General features: G+C 40.1%; 1 protein-coding gene across 1 annotated transcript in view; it reads right to left on the reverse strand.

The window, feature by feature from the left end:
* Positions 1 to 6,653: 6,653 nt before the first annotated feature.
* Positions 6,654 to 16,988, reverse strand: part of KIF26B (kinesin family member 26B) — a 405,278-nt gene continuing 394,943 nt past the window's right edge. The window contains exons 13-15 of the mRNA XM_067555243.1: positions 13,697 to 13,899; positions 10,076 to 10,226; positions 6,654 to 7,846 (exon numbers count right to left, since the gene is read on the reverse strand). Coding sequence (XP_067411344.1) covers positions 7,698 to 7,846; positions 10,076 to 10,226; positions 13,697 to 13,899 — 503 coding nt within the window. The 3' untranslated portion in view covers positions 6,654 to 7,697. The remainder of the gene's footprint in view (positions 7,847 to 10,075; positions 10,227 to 13,696; positions 13,900 to 16,988) is intronic.

The raw sequence follows: 16,988 nt of genomic DNA on the forward strand, positions 1-16,988 counted from the left end.
TTTGAATATCCGGCCCTGCTATGTGACTGTGACCCCTCACACCTGCATGTTATGGTGTAAACTAGCCCCCACAAAACTGGAAAGGCCATTTTGGAGTCTTTCATTGTCAGCACTGCATTGATACGTTCAGCTGTACCTGGCCTCTCAGCGCTCAGAGGAGAAGGGCTCTTGATGGCTAAACCCACACTTTTGCTTATACGGTACAGCTGCTCTTAGGCCTAAGGAACGTGACCAATAAAGACAGAGGAGGCGCATAGCGATGAAGCTATTTTGTTTTCTGCTCACTCTAAATTAGTCTTTGCTCCTCATCGATCCTGATTCCATAGCCTCCTACGTCTGTGAGGAGTCTTACATGAGTGACTGAGAGGGGACTATCATGTGAGTAAAGTTTGTGGGGTTAGGCCCGTTTGTAGTTTCCTTCTGCTGCTATTCAGGGTGCTGTGCTAGGCAGTTATTTTTCTGTTCTTTCAGTTCCTTCAACACCAGACTTGGTTTCTGCGGGATCTGTTTCTTAGAAAGCAGCAAGGTGGCAGGACTAGTTGAGAAAGGTGTTTTCTTTCCACGCTCTGTCTCGCTCTAATCATAACATCAGAGCATCCTGTGAGTTAAAAAAACAAACATTCCCCCATTCCATAAAGAAGCCCTTCATTGCAAGCAAGATTTCCTGGGCTGGGAAGCACAAGTAACAATAAGATAAAAGTAAACATTTAATGCCACTATATTTTGATATTTTTTTCAACCATCATATTTTGACAATATGTTTCACACCTCATATACCACAAAAGTAAGAGATTTTAGCCAACAAAACAGTAAACTTTACATTTTTAATGGCAAAAGGCTCAACGTATTCATATATGATCAACTTGCAAATGGCTGTGACTTTCTGGATTCTTAACCTCATGCTGTCTGTTTCATCTTTCCATTCTTATCAAATTTAGCTGATAAAATAGGTCTGCTACTGATGCATCTTTTAATGGAAGTTTCCATTCATAGGCCGAGCATAATTTCAGTATCTATTGGCTTGTCCACTCCACAACCCAATTTCATAACACTGTCACGATGAGAAAGAACATAGCCACAGACAGAATGAAATGGATTCAGCAAAGGTACACTTCAATGCATAGCACTTAGAGAAGCATTTCCAACCATGATGTGTAAATAAATTATAAAATACAAGCAACTCTATAAAACAAGAACATCCTGAGTTTACAAATAAATTATATCCTTCATACATAGAATATGATGTGGATGTTAGTTACCAGCAGTTTCAGCTATGGGAAGGGAAGGGATAAAATTTAGAAAAGTTAATATCTATGTATACATAATATATGTGTGTGTTATATGTAAATACCCACTCACACACACACACATATATGCTCTATAGGGTGAATACATCCATATCTATAGTATATATAGAGTATATGTAATATAGGTATAACTGAAACTGCCTCAAGCACCATTTTAATTAGCATTATTATAAAATATGCTTACTATCTGAGTAGGACCACTCAAAGAATATTTGTTTTGAAGTTAGTTTCAAGGACTATCATCACCCATAGCTAATATTTTGCTTTGAATACTTCCTTTCCTAGATAAAACAGTCACCCCACATTTTCCTGCTGCTTCAAAAAAAATCACTTCAGCCACATTATCAATAGGCCTGAACTGCTCTCAGTGAAATCTGTGCCAAGGTCTATTGATTTCAATGGAAGCTAGATCAGAAAAGGTTGCCAGCTGTGTTGTTTGTTTGTTTGTTTGTTTTTTAATTAAAGTGAAACTGATTTTTTTTTTTCCGGAGAAGGGAGAAAGAACAGACAGTGTCAATAAAGTAAAATGGTTTATTATTTTCTAGGGTGCATGTGGATGCTCAGGTGCTCAGATAACCCTGTGGTGAGTGCAGTATAAATGGAACAGACGGGGATTATTAACCATGAGTTGAAAATCATTTACAACCTTGTTTGCTGTGGCTGTTTGGAAACTTGTTTCAAACCCTAAATACATAGCATCAGCCAGTTCTGGTTGAGTGCTACTCCATAGGCCTTTTTACCAGCAACAAAACAAAAACTAAATTATAGTTACGAGATTGCTCCTATTAATGTCAATGGCAAAATTCCAGTTGATTGCAGTAGTAGCAGGATTTTTGCCCTAAATGTGTGCCTTTATTTAAGGGGCCAGAAATAGATGGATGTTGATAAGATAAGCCAGCCATCAGATCACATGTGAAATCATGACTTTGTGTATGAATATTTTACACACACACCCCAGTATTGCAATGGTCATGGTTGAATTCTGCAACTATGCGATAAACCTGATAAATTTGACCTCATCACTTGCCCTCTGCTCACCAATCCATCACAATGAGAATTACTTCCAACATCCCAAACCTCTTAGCGGCTTCAAAAGCCCCCCAAAATCTGTCACGCTGTCCTCCAAACACAGATCTGCTAAACCACTGATTTAAAAGACTCATGTTTACTATAGTCCATCAGCTACAAGTCAGAGGCTTAAGGTTACTACTTTACAAGCCATCAGGGCTAAACAGACAAGCTTTATCTTGTTGGAGAGCAAAGATTTCAGGCTTTGAATCGCTATATGCAGTAGTGCTTTTAACACAGGTGGTTGTAAGATATTGGACCTTAAATCTATGGCACCCTGACATATAGAAAAGCTATTTTGGATCATTTTAGTAGGTTTTAAAATTTCTATCATGGAGGGGCCTCTGCATTGGAATTAAGGCAGCATGGCTTTATGCACTGATGAATAGGTGGAAAAAAATAGGACCAATTAAAATGTTTCAGATCTAAGTTTTCTATAATATGTGGCATAAATCCATTGCAGGTTGGTGAGTGGCATACTCGTTGCAGTGAGCCGCATAACTTGTGTCTGCCATTTGTGAACAATCAGGCAATAAAACCTTAATGCTAGCATGGCCCATCACATCATGTCTCTGTGCATTGGTCTGCCTGTGTGAGCACAAATTTCTTTACTCCGTTATTGCTTTTAGTCCGGTGGGGAGAAAGCAAAATCAGAACCATATGTAAAGTGGTCCCTGGCTTTCAGCTGTCACATAGTTCAGACAGCAGGTTTAGGATTATAGTGGCTATTTTTGACTGAACCTTGGTGTGGAATAAATACTAAACACAGACACAGTGATAGTCTTTTGTCCCAGGAACGGTTGGGTGCTTGACATGCACGACTTCCCGGTGTCACTGCTATATTTCCCATGCAGAGGATTGAAAGAAAAGACCCTTATGAGTCTTTTAGGCACCTTGCATTTAGCGTGGCCATAGGCAAATAATACCACACTTGCACTTCTTGATCAGCTAGCATTTTTCTAGGTGAAGGTTAGAGGAATGATGTTCAGAGATTACAGGCAAGACTTCCAATGTTGTTCTATGCCATAAAGTCCTTGCAGGATCAGGTTGTATCACAGGAGGAAGGGAAAGAATCCTCTCCATTTCTACAATTTGCAGTGGTAAGTCTGTGGGCACGTGGAGAAATTACAAGGAGACTAATTCTCCTTTCCCTTAACCAGTTTTTATACCGCTGTAAGTCCAGTGCCTTTAGAGCTAAGTCAGGCTGTACAATGCTGCTTTAGAAAAAGACAGGCCCAGCACTTTACATTTTCTCCCTCTTGGCTGCTTACAGCTGAATATATTATTAACAAATACTGGGTTTTCCATCACCTTTGCTGTCTCACTCTTTAAAGTGATGGCTCTAGCCTTCCACAAAGTCCTCTCCTATTTGGAGCTAGGTTTTTAATTTGGCCCATTTTTATATCACAGAGGGGGCCAGCTGAGGCATCTATATTCAGAGCAGATCCAAACTAGCCCCAAGTCAGGGGTTTTCAGATCTGGTTTTGATTTGAATTAATTTTTAGAAAGAAAAGCCCCAATCAGCTCTTATGCACACAAGCATAAATAAGGAGGCAGTGGAGGTAATGAGAGTGTAAGTGATTTCAGAATTAGACCCAAAATGTCTTGTCCTTCTAGTCCCGGAGACAGCCATGGCAAGCCAGTACCCTGATGTGTCTCTTCTCTAATTTCAGGTTCCTAAGTGAACTGTGTCCACCTCCCAATTCATGTTAACAGCATGTTCACTTTGAAACCTAATTACAGCCACTGTTGTTAGCCCTTTCACTGGTAGTTGCTGTGCCTGAAACATCCAGCTAATGCACATACCCAGGCCAGGGGCATGTGCTTCTCACACCCTCTCAGGTCCATTCATTTGAAAACACGTTTCTCAGAAATAGGATTGCAATTTTGAAAACGTGAATACTGGCATTCTATTACGTTGCACGTGGCTAAGTAAGATGCTTCTTATGGCCATTCTTTTAAAATCAGGGAAAAGTAGCATTTATGTTTCCATCTGCTAAAAGTGTGGGATTTCCAGGGTCTTCCATAAAACATGGTCTGCCAAGAGAGAAGGCAATTCAGGAATAAGGTAAATAAATATTTCTGAACTATCCATTTTGTGTCTTACAATATCTGAAATATAAAATAGAGGCACGTAAATAAGCTATTTTCACCCAGGCAAAAATTCCACAGCTTCAGCTGTAAAATCGTGGAGATTTTCATTCCCATTTATACATGAAGCCATTGCATGTCTCAGAAGTATAGCAGTAGATCTTAAAGCATGCCTCTATATGCTCCAAAGAAATTACTATATATTTTAAAACGTAGTATTGATGTGTGGTGGAATTGTTAATTCTCATTAACTAAGTCTTCATACTAGAAGTAAAATATTTGTAAGCACTGTGATTACTCTCAGCAAATAAATACTACAATAGGCCAACTTCATCCTTGCTGTAACTACAGTGACTTCACTGAAGCTACACGAAGGCTGAATTTGGCCCACTGTGACTAACAAAGCTACTATATCATTTAGAAGGATTACTAGAGATACCATCAAGCTTTCCATAGAGTTCTTCTTCAGGGGTGGGAACTCAGATCTGAAAAAGAGCTCTGGGGAGCCCAATTTGTTCGCCAACAGGAGTTGGTTCAATAAACGCTATTACCTCACCCACCTTGTGTCTCTCGTATCCTGGGACCAACATGGCTACAACAATACTGCAAATGTGTTAGATAAATGGAAGGCTTCTTTGTAATGTCTTAGAATCTACAGCTGTAACACTGCTGCACATCTGGTCATAGCATTCAAGACAGTAATCTTCATGATCACTGAGCCTAAGTAGTGCAGCTAACAGGTACTGTACTATATATCTGACATTGTGCCCACCCAGGTGATTTACAGAAGCATGATTAAATCCATAGAAATGGTCTGTAAAATGTGATGATGTGTGAAAGTTTGCGGGCCAGGAAGACAGTACAATCCACTCACCAAGTCAGATGTAAGCTATTAACATGTTCTCTGTGTTTATTATTTACCAGCCTATCGCCTTGTTTGCATCCAGTATTTGCGTGCTTTTAATACACTGCTTGCCATTTATAATCTGTCTGTAGCTCCCTAACCCTATTGCGTACACACACAACACACCTACATCATGCAACTTGTTTGCAAGTGACGAATAATTATGCTGCCTCCCTGCTCCGTGTCTAAAAAACAGAGTTTACACAGAAGCATAAAGCTATAGTAATACAAGCGCATAGTTGGGATCTCATACGCACACACATCTCCAGTTTATGCAATCCACAGGAATTGTATCTTGGCTGTCATGTGCATGTGTAGACTTTTCTGTTATTTATTAATCCTTTGCCTAGTGCCATCAGTTCGCCTGATGCATTACAAACAAAGGGCTTGATCTTGTACATGTCCTGTGTGTGTCCAGACAGCATCAAGCACACAAAATTAGAGACATCCTGAGTCCCAAGAAGCTGTCAGCCTAAGGCCCTGATCTCTGCATAGGCGGTCCCTGTGCCCATGGGAAGGTCCTTCAGTGGGGCTCTGTGCAAAGATCCCCTTGCATGGAGTTCACTGCAGAATCAGCATCCAAACCTGCACCACTGACATCAATAGGAATTTCATCACTGACATAAATGGGAGGAGCAAGACCATAGGTAATACATTAATGTTTCTGCCTTAGTATATGTTATATAGGAAATATTATACATCAAATGTGGCTGAGTTTCTAAAACAGTGATTAGAGGCAGATTGGAATATACAGGTTAAATTCTGCCCTTATTTTCACCCAGATAACGCCACTGACTACAGCAGGATTGCCCAGTTGTAACAGAGAGCAGAATTTGTGCCTGTGTGCTTATTTCAATAAACAAAAAGCACTGCATGCCAAATAATTCAATGTGCTATAAAAAAAATGGAAGTGCTCATATATGTACTGAAATAAATACAACAGCATTTCTTCGCGCTTGTAGTTATCTATGTATATATGCTCACATGCAGAGCTGGATAACCACCCCTGATGTACACTTAAAACCAAAATCCTAGTCCCATTGACATTAATGGAATAAGATTTGGTCCTTAATTTGTTATGGAAAGTTACCTGCTCCACATACCCGAAGTACTGCATCCATTCATTTATAACGTGTGTTAATTTCTTGAGCAATTACAACTGAGCAGAATATGTGCCCCTCAGTTATAACCATGACTGGAATGATCTCTGCACAATAAAAAGCCGATGAAAAATGTTTTAACAGTGGGATAACTTGAGAAATGATCAAATTAAATGTCACCAGATATCCCTCCTAAAAAAAAAACCACATTCAATTTTGGACTGATAAGCATGAGAACGTCAGTCTAAAGGTAATTTTTCAAAAAGTTATTTGTACCTGGAAATAGGGGGTTAAGAGGAAAGTGTCTCTTCAACCATAACTCTGGCATCACCAGTACAAGGTAAAGAGTATATCAGAAAAGGAGAACATATGATAGAGTTACATCAAACGAAACACATATTGCAATAGTTTTCTTTCTCCTCTTCCATGGTACCGTGTAAGTAAGACTCTACGGACAGTAATATTCACAATGTTCTTTAACAGATAAAACACTTGAAGAGCAAAAGGGTGCAATCTAACCTCACTCACTGCCAGAAACAGTTTTCGAACCATCAGGGAGAGGTAATGTTCTCTTTGAGTGGCCTTACCCCGGTAACGATAAAAGACAGTTAACATTTATTCATATGCTGTACTGATTAGGAAATATCTCTACAAACACAAGTTACTTAGAAACAGCAAGTCTGAAATAGGAGAAAACATCAAGAGAAAAAACAAGCTGTAAATACATTTCAAAAAATGTGTTTGATTTTTTTTCCTTTTCTTGACTAGCACCATATGTACACAAGAAAGTATGAACATAAATGTTTGGATAATAAAGATTTGCAAGGCACTTAAATAGTCTTTCTGTGTAATATTTTTTTTATGAATCTCTCAGCAGCACTCCATCCTACAACCGCCCATTCCCCCTCCCTCGGCTAACATAGGGGAAGAAGTCACTTCTGCCAGCAGTTCTTATTTACAAACATGTCCTTAAAAGTTCAGCAAAGTGCTCTTTCAGGCTAGGAAAATCGACATCCTTACGTCTCAGTGTTGTTGCATTCATCACACTTTTTTTTTTTTTTTTTTTAAACACTATTCGGTGCTATAAAGAAAATCTCTTTTCTCACACACAGTTGAAACTTGACACCAACCTTCATCCTCATTCTGTTGTCTTTGGGGTGCTGTCCAAAAGGAGCAGGAAGGGGGATGGGAGAGGCGGTAGTTTGAAATTTTCTTGAGGTTGGTCCTTTATCGACGTCTAGAAGTGATGTCAAAGCAGGTGATCATCATGAGGTGGGCCTTGCAAAAGTTGACGCGGTTTTCCAGACGCTCAGTCACACACTCCAGGGCCTCCAAATACTCCAGGGAATCCAACTCGAATACCTGCTCCAGGTCAACTGTGAGAAAGAAAATAAATTAGTGGGGACAGCAGACAAAACCCAGCACAGATTACTGGGATAGAGTGTCCTGACCCAAGCTTTTGAACTCACCCCTGTTGTACACAACACATCAGCTCTAGATTTGCATTTGCATTTAAAGCTGCATTTTGTGTTCAATAAGCACTAAAATAGTACAGTAGCATATTAAATAATATTAACATCAGTTCCTTTGTCTAGTGTCATGGTCTCCCATCTGCTCCAGAATCACTGATTACTGTCATTATACCATATCTTCACAGAGCCTTATGCACTCCTCCAGAAAACCGTCAACTAATACTCTATAACAACCCCAGTGCTCACTGTAAGTACCTTCAATTGATTGGTAAGAGACATGAATATGTGTGTTTCACTTTCCTCTCTAACTTTTGGTCCTATATGGAATATGTAGGTGGAACTCAATGGGACCAAATTCAGAAGTGATGTGTAAGGTAGGGTAAGTTGGACCTGTGTACATTGATTTTTTCAGACCCTCTTATAATCAGGCCCTGCTTCAGTGAAGTGCTTAGACAAATGCTTAAGTCTCAGCACATGCTTAAGTCCATCCCCATTCAGAGCATGTGCTCATGTCCCACTGACTTTCTTAAGTCAGTTTTGCTGAATAGGGATGGATTTAAGCATTTAGACTTACGCATGTGCGTAAGTGCTTCACTGAAATTGGGGCCCTAGACTCCCTTATGCTCAGAATCCCCTAGACCTGTTTACCCCATCGATGAGTCTAACATGTTGGAAAACGTATGTTAGAATAGGATGTGGGCTAACTTAACTTGCAACTTTTTATGGCTCCTAAGCACATACCTTAAGAGAACTTGAATTCCCTTACATAGCAATAGCATGGGTGTAAGCAGATCTAAGGGAACCTGGCTAATTCTACCCTAAACATCACTCCTAAGGTCTGGAGTTTATGTGATGCTTGAGGATTGCCTTGTTTCTCAAATGGGAAATGGAAGCAATGGAGCAAATGAATAAATCAATGTTAATCTGTGTCATCTTTAAAACTGGTCTTATGCTCTTGATAACTAGATGACATTTCTGCAACTTTCCAAGACTCCCTCTGTCGAGTGTACCAAATATAGCAAACTTTGTGGAAATGTTAACTGCTGCAGTTATCAAAGGGAAAATTAGAACTTTTCAAAAGCAACTGCTGTAATAAAAGTCCCATTGGCTTGTAACAATTACAAGTAGCAACTACCCCAAACAAAACTGTATTCAATTTTTTAAAATATATATAGACACACACAGATCCCCCTCTGTGTCTGAAGCTATGTCTATACTACAAAGCCTAGGTTGGCATATCTTTGTCAGCCTAGCTCCCTAGTATAGATGCCAATGCAGCAGCCTATGCCAAAACAAGGAATTTTTCTGCTGGTGCAGGAACACCACCTCCCCAATGATGTCAGATACTTCAACAGCTGCATCTGCACTTCGACAGACACATAGCTATGTCGCTAGGGGGTCTGGTTTTTCCACACATGTGACTGACATAGCTACGCTGGTGCAAGTTTTAAGTGTAGGCCATGCCTGACTGTCACTCATCTGCATGCAAGGGTGGATTTGTGCATGTTCATTGCAATTCTTTTAAATAAACAAACACCAAGAAGAAAAAGATTTAAGTCCTTCTTGTTTTGAGGCTAGGATGGTGAATTCCCTTTAAGACTGAGTTCTGTGAACTTATCCATTACTGACTAGAAATAATGGGCCAAATTAATCCTGGATGCAATTTCATTACATCAAGAGAAATTTGCTTCAGGGTGTTACTTTGCAGAAGAATGGCAGATTTATTATACATACATATTATACACCCAGATATATGTCAGAGATCGGAGGCCAAAAATTAAAAAAAAATAAATTAAAAAATCTCATTTTCTGGAGATGTGGACTGAGACACATAAGTGTTAATCTGGCCATGGTAATATTTACCACTACAGTGCTGTACCATTCCAGTATTCAGCTCCTGGGTGAATAGAATGTTCACCGCTTTACTGTCAACATTTAATAGGAATTATGCGGGAACAGTGCTAGAAAAACAGCCAGTCAATCTAACTCTGGCCCCTAGGTCATGTCAGTTCAATTTAGTTTACAAACATACTAGCTCACATCACAGCCTCTGCATCAGTAAATCTCTCTGCTTCCCCTCAATGAAATAAACCGAGGGCACTTATGATACAGGCGATAAAACAAAGTCCTTACATTCGCTAAGCCATTTATTAGGGTCCAGCATCAGGTACTGTTTGGTCACCTCCAGTTCCCTCATTAGCCACTCGTACTTGGCCCTGACCTCAGCAATCCTCTGCTGGCGATGCTCCAGGATTTTCAGCTTGGCATTGAAGCATATCAGCTCCTGCCAACCAAGAAAAAGGAGAAGAAGGGAAGGAATGGGTGAAAATGAAAAGCAAAATCCATGCTGGATTCAGTCAGACGGATTATTCTCCAGTCAATGATAATCACAAACCAGTTAACATGGAAGCAGGTAAAAACTCTGGCCAGAAATAATAAGTGGTTTTATTTTTTGTTTGTTTGGTTTAGTTTTTGTTCTTTACTAGCAAGATTAGGATATACAGACAAAGCAGCAAAAGCTAGTAATAGCTATAATAATTTATTAATAAGGGAACGGGCAACATCTTGAAATACATGGCTATAATTCATTTCACTAGAAGTTTTGGTTGAGTTAGGACATCAGAATTTGACCCAACAATTAAGCTCCTCAGAGTAGGAAATCCATCTCTAACTATATTAAAGCACCATGAATATCTATGTGCTCTGTAAATAATAAATACAGCATTACAATTACATGGTAAATAAGAGTGATGGTAAGAAAAAGAAATTTAAAAAATGTTTCATAAAAAAGAACATAAGAACGGCCATTCGTGGTCAGACCAATGGTCCATCTATCCCAGTATTCTGTCTTCCGACAGTAGCCAATTCCAGTGGTTTCAGAGGGAATGAACAAAACAGGTAATCATCAAGGGATCCATCCCATCACCATTCCCAGCTTCTGGCAAACAGTGATCTCTGCCCATCCAGTTAAAAGCCATTGATGGACCTATCCTCCATGAATTTATAGAGATGAATATCTTGTGTTATGAGAAGGAGTAAATAAGACTTCCTTATTTACTTTCTCCACGCCATTCATGATTTTATAGACTTCTACCTTATTCCCCCCTTAGTCATCTCTTTTCCAAGCAGAAAAATCCCAGTTTTATTAGTCTCTCCTCATACCCCTAATAATCTTTTCCATACCACTAATCATTTTTGATGCCCTTTTCTGTACCTTTTCCAATTCTGATACATCTTTTCTGAGATGGGGCAACCAAATCTGCATGAAGTATTCAAGATGTGGGCGTACCATGGATTTATAAAGAGGCAATATGATATTTTCTGTCTTATTATCTATCCCTTTCCTAATGATTCCTAACATCCTGTTAGGTTTTGTGACTGCTGCTGCATATTGAATGGATATTTTCAGAGAACTATCTACAATGACTCCAAGATCTCTTTCTTGAGTGGTGACAGCTAATTTGGACCCCATCATTTTATATGTATAATTGTGATTAAGTTTTCCAATGTGCATTACTTTGCAATTATCAGCATAGAATTTCATCTGCCATTTTATTGCCCAGTCACCCAGTTTGTAAGATCCCTTTGTAATTCTTCAAAGCCTGCTTTGGATTTAACTATCTTGAGTAGTTTCGTATCATCTGCAGATTTTGCCACTTCACAGTTTACTCCGTTTTACTGATCATTTATTAATATGTTGAACAGTACTGGTCCCAGTACAAATCCCTAGGGGACACCACTATTTACCTCTCTTCACTCTGAAAACTGACCATTTATTCCTACCCTTCATTTCCTATCTTTAACCAGTTACTAATCCAGGAGAGGACCTTCCCTCTTATCCTATGACCACTTACTTCGCTTAAGAGCCTGTGGTGAGGGACCTTGTCAAAAAGCCTATATCCATTGAATCACCCATGTCCACATGTTTATTGGCCCGCCTCAAAAAATTCTAGTAGATTTGTGAGGAATACCTTTACAGAAACCATGTTGACTCTTCCCCAACAAATCAAGTTAATCTATGTGTCTGATAATTCTGTTCTTTACTATAATTTCAACCAATTTGCCTGGTACTGTTTAGTTAGGTTTACTGGCCTGTAATTGCTGGGATTCGCCTCTGGAGCTGTTTTTAAAAATTGGCATCACATTATCTATCCTCCAGTCATCTGGTACCGAAGCTGATTTAAATGATAAGTTACACTCCACAGTTAGTAGTTCTTCAATTTCACATTTGAGTTCTTTCAGAACTCTTGGGTGAATACCATCTGGTCCTGGTGAGTTATTACTGTTTAATTTATCAGTTTTTCCAAAACGCCCTCTAATGTCACCTCAATCTGGGACACTTCCTCAGATTTGTCACCTAAAAAGAATGGCTCGGGTTTGGGAATCTCCCTCACTTCCTCTACCAGGAAGACCATTTAGTTTCTCTGCAATAGCTTTGTTTTCCTTGAGCGCTCCTTTAGCCTCTCAATCGTTCAGTAGCCTGACTAGTTGTTTAGCAGGCTTCCTGAGTCTGATGTACTTAAACTTTTTTTTTTTTTTTTTTTACTGTTATTTTTTGAGTCTCTGGCTAGCTGTTCTTCAAATTCTTTTTTGGCCTTCCTAATTATATTTTTACACTTTACTTACCAGAGTTCTATTTTCCTCAATTTTAAAAGGATGCCCTTTTGCCTCTAGCTTCTCCTTTTTTTCTTTGTTGTTTAGCCATGGTGGCACTTTTTTGGGTCCTTTTACTGTTTTTTAATTTGGGGTATACGTTCAAATTGAGCCTCTAGTATGATGTCTTTAAAAAGTTTCCATGTAGCTTGCAGGGATTTCACTTTTGGTACGGTATTTTTTACTTTCTGTTTAACTAACTTCCTCATTTTTGAGTAGTTCCCCTTTTTTAAATTTGGTGTCCGCCCCCTCCCACAGGGATATTAAAGTTTATTATGTTATGGTCACTATTACCAAGAGGTTCAGCTGTATTCACCTTTAGGACCAGATCCTGTCCTCCACTTAGGAATAAATCAAGAATTGCCTCTCCTCTTGTGGAAGGAAACAGTTTTGTGAAAATATCTGCATTTTTAACCAACTCTAATAAATTATAATGAATACTTGTATTTTTAAAGTGGCCAAGTATTTAGGGTGCTGCACAACAATTTAAAATTAAGTACAATCTAAATCATTATGAAACAACAATAAAACAAATCGAGAAAAGCCAAATAATGTGACATGATTAAAAAGGATGGGGAGGGTCGTAGACAAAGGCCAAGGGAGATTATCACAGAAAACTCCACAGCTGGTTTAAGTGTAGCTCCATCGATTTCAAAGGTGCTTCACCAATTTACACCAGTTGAGGATCTGGCTCTTTGAGTTTCCCGATGCTTTTTTAAAAATTGGGAGGGATGAGCTTGGGAGGATGTCTGGTGAGAACAAATTCCACACTGGAAGAGCCACAAAATTCACAATGAGCAAAAGCACAATCAACCTCTCTCCCCCAAGGAGAGATGATGGCAGGGGAGAGCATGTCAGAGTACAGAGGTCCATCAAGACAAGGATCATGGAGCATGTGGCAGGCATACATGGAGTGGGGTTTGGGAGTTTCTGATAAAGAAAGCCAGCTTGGTTTGCAGCTGATCATCTATGAGCTTGAAGTTTTGTTGATTTTGGACCAGATCCTGTCAGATGCTGAGCATATCCCAGAAGTTGCTCATCACATTTCAGAATCAGGCCTTTAGGATAGAAATGGGAATCAATCAGTTGGGGTGCACTCACCTTGCTGTCCCCTCCTCGTCGCCGTTGGAGTCTCTCCACATCATCTATCTCATAGACTTTGATCTCAAAGGGTTCACCCATCCCCCTCTGTGCACTTCGTAGTGGGCCATCTACCCAGCGGACCCCTGGGCTGTTGGCAGGTTTCCTGACTGGGGAAGTTGTGTCAAGTGACAAAGCTGGGATGAGTCTTCGTCTCTGAGAACCTAAAGAATGCGTGAATTAAGTTATGTTAGCATACTTAATTCCTCTCATTTCTGCTCCTTCTCCCAAGGAGATCTCTACACACACATAATATATTCAATCCTCTTACATAGAAAGCTGTAAAAGAGAGAGAACCTGAAGCCATGAAGGCTTGGGTTTGCTTAATTCTGAACAAAGAGCACTGAGTCATTAAGGACCAGTCCATACTGGCGGCGGCAGTCAACAGGAGATATGCAAGGTACGTAACGTACTTACATTGACACACTGCAGCGTCTTCACGGTGCTGCGTTGATGGGATACATCCTCCTGTTGACGCAGCCTTACTCCTTTCGGGGAGGTGAACTAATTAAGCCGACCAGAGAGTGCTCTCTGATAAACTGAGCGGGTCTACACAGACCTGTTCAATCGATGCCGCTGCATCAATCCCTGCAGCTGTGGCATGGTAGACATACCCTAAGACTGTGCACATGAGATGGCCCCAATGTTGCAAACACCTCTGCGCATGCTCTACTCATGTGCATACATTTACTGATTGCAGAAATGTTTGCATCAGGGTCAGGGCCTAATGGTGAAACTGAACTAACATGTTACACTATGGTTTTACCCTTGGTTCCCTTGACTAGTGTGGATTGATATTTTCTTCTGGGCACAATGCTAGCCAGCCCGTGCCACAGCCAGCTCCCATTAGGTAATCTAAATCATGTTGGGAAACATTTTCAAATGGTACAAAGGGCAGGTTGACACCCAACTTCCATTAAAAGTCAATGGGAGTTAGGTGCCCAACTGTCATCTGTGCCTTTGAAAAACTCCCCCTTCGCTATTATACCATTGTATGATGGTTAGGGGGATAAAACATTTCTGTACGCACTGGTTGAGGAAAGAAGCGTAGAACTATGGCTGCAGCACTTTGTGCTCCAACTTGGTTATCATCACCGTAGTTTCATTAATCTTGTCTACACTAGAATTTTTCCATAAACCTCTCTCACTGGGACACTACCACCATTGCAGCTGCAGCAGTGATAGCAATTACAAAGTAATAATTAGTAATGCATGGTTAGAGGGCACAGTGATTAAAATACCAGCAGTTCCCTGCATACGGTCTGTGGTAGTACCACTACCACTGATGGGGTCAGTATAAAGGTTGAAGAGTTTGAGAGAAAGGCCAGTCTAGACAAAGCTGATGCAGTGTGGAAAGCTAACTACTGTAAACGTGGCCTTAACCTAATGGGGAAAGAAAGCAAGAAAGGTGTGTATAGGGTAATGGGAAACAGACCCACACAAACAGGCAGAGAAAACAAATCAGTTATATTTTTCTTCCTGGCTTAGTGCAGTAAAAGAGACAGATGGGGTGAGGGGAAATATGGTTGGTTTATTTACTGGCTGACAGCTACTGCAATGTTCTCTAAGCGAGGTTGAGGGAGGGAAGGGACAGAGCCAGCCAGCCTGAATGAAACCATACACCGGCTCTCTTGGCTGCAAGGACTCAAACTGGTGCCAGCAGGGGAGGGATACAGCATAATCATGCATAGGTTTTATTTTAAAACCAAGATAAAATCATTTAGTGAATCTCAAGACCTGCGTTCATTTTAACTTCAATGTAAACATCTACTAAACTACTGCCAACGTAGTGTTTGGATAAAAGCTAAAATCTATTGACACCCCCCATCCCCGGCAGCATTTGCAAATAACAGAATCACGTCCTACTTTCCACTAGTATTTGCCTGTTCTTCTGCCCGCTGTGCAAACAGGCATGTCTTGTCCCACTGATTTAGGGGGCTGCAGGTTTGAAAATAATATTTTTTAAAACTGATGAGATAATCTCTCCCACCATTCACCCTCCCTGTGGAAAAACCGGTGGCTTGTCTGCAGAGCTTCTAAATCTGAAACAACCATCCTGGAACCCAGATAGCCCCAGTTTAAAATACTTTTCCATACAAAAAACTATGTCAAGGAAATTTTAAAGTGAAGCACTCAGATGACTAGAAATTCCCAAACTAAGGTTGCCTGTGGAACCTTATTTCTCCCCCCTGTATTTCAATGTAGTTTTTAATTACATGATCACTTAATATGTTCTCCTCAGATGCCTTGGAGAACGAGGCAATTGCTGTAAATATAAACCCTCAGACTTCTGGGCATGAGCAAACTTCTAAACAAAGGGGTAGAAAGAAACTCTCTATGGGCAGATTATTCCATAACTGCCCACTTCAGGGTTTCCTGTACCTTGCTCTGTAGCAACTGGCGCTGGCCATTGTCAGAGACAAGATAGTGGACTAGATGGACCATATCTGATCCAGCATGGCAGTTCCTTTGTTCCAAATGTGTTGTGGGTTTTCCCCCTTTATTGTTCCATTTGTGAACCCCCTGTCTAATTCATTTCACCGTAACCAATCCTTTCCAGTTGCCTGCCTCAATCACTACACATCCTTTCTTCATTCACTATCCAATCCAGACACTCAGGCCTGGTCCCCACTTAACATTTTAGCTGGCATAGCTGTGTTTGTTAGGAATATGAAAAAAAATCACACACACAATTAACTGACAAACTGTCCAGGCTTGCTAGCATGCCTATTTTGTTTGAGGAACTGGTATAAGCTATATCAGCAAAAACATTCTTTTGTTTGCTGAATCCACAGCAGAGGATTTTGCCAGTAGATAGATATAGCAGCAAACTCTGGTACAGGTGTCCTGCAGGAAAAACAGTGTGTTATCTTGTAATTAAAGAAATGTATCATAATGCAGATACAAAAGGGGGCAGAGGGAAGCTTGTGTGTGCAAACTTAACTTTGGTATTTCTAGTAATAAAGAGCTTCACTTTGCAACTCTAGTGCTTTTTTCATATAATTTTTGTATGGAATTTTCTGTGTTTTTAAAAGGAAAAGGATAACATCCAGTGATTCCATAACATGGAACTGTTTGCTAGACAGTAGATGAACCTTCTGCTCTGCACATCATGGCCTGATCCAAACCCTATTGAAGTCAATAGAAAGACTCCACTCAATGAGGCAAGGGCTCCTGTGATGCACAATCTTGAACAGTGAATGAGGCAGACTTGTAATCACCTTTTCATACATAATGCAAGCATGCAGGGAGC

Source organism: Emydura macquarii, unplaced genomic scaffold, assembly GCF_026122565.2.
Source record: "Emydura macquarii macquarii isolate MOO-44397 ecotype Brisbane River unplaced genomic scaffold, CSIRO-AGI_Emac_v2 contig_1597, whole genome shotgun sequence".
NCBI lineage: Eukaryota > Metazoa > Chordata > Testudines > Chelidae > Emydura > Emydura macquarii.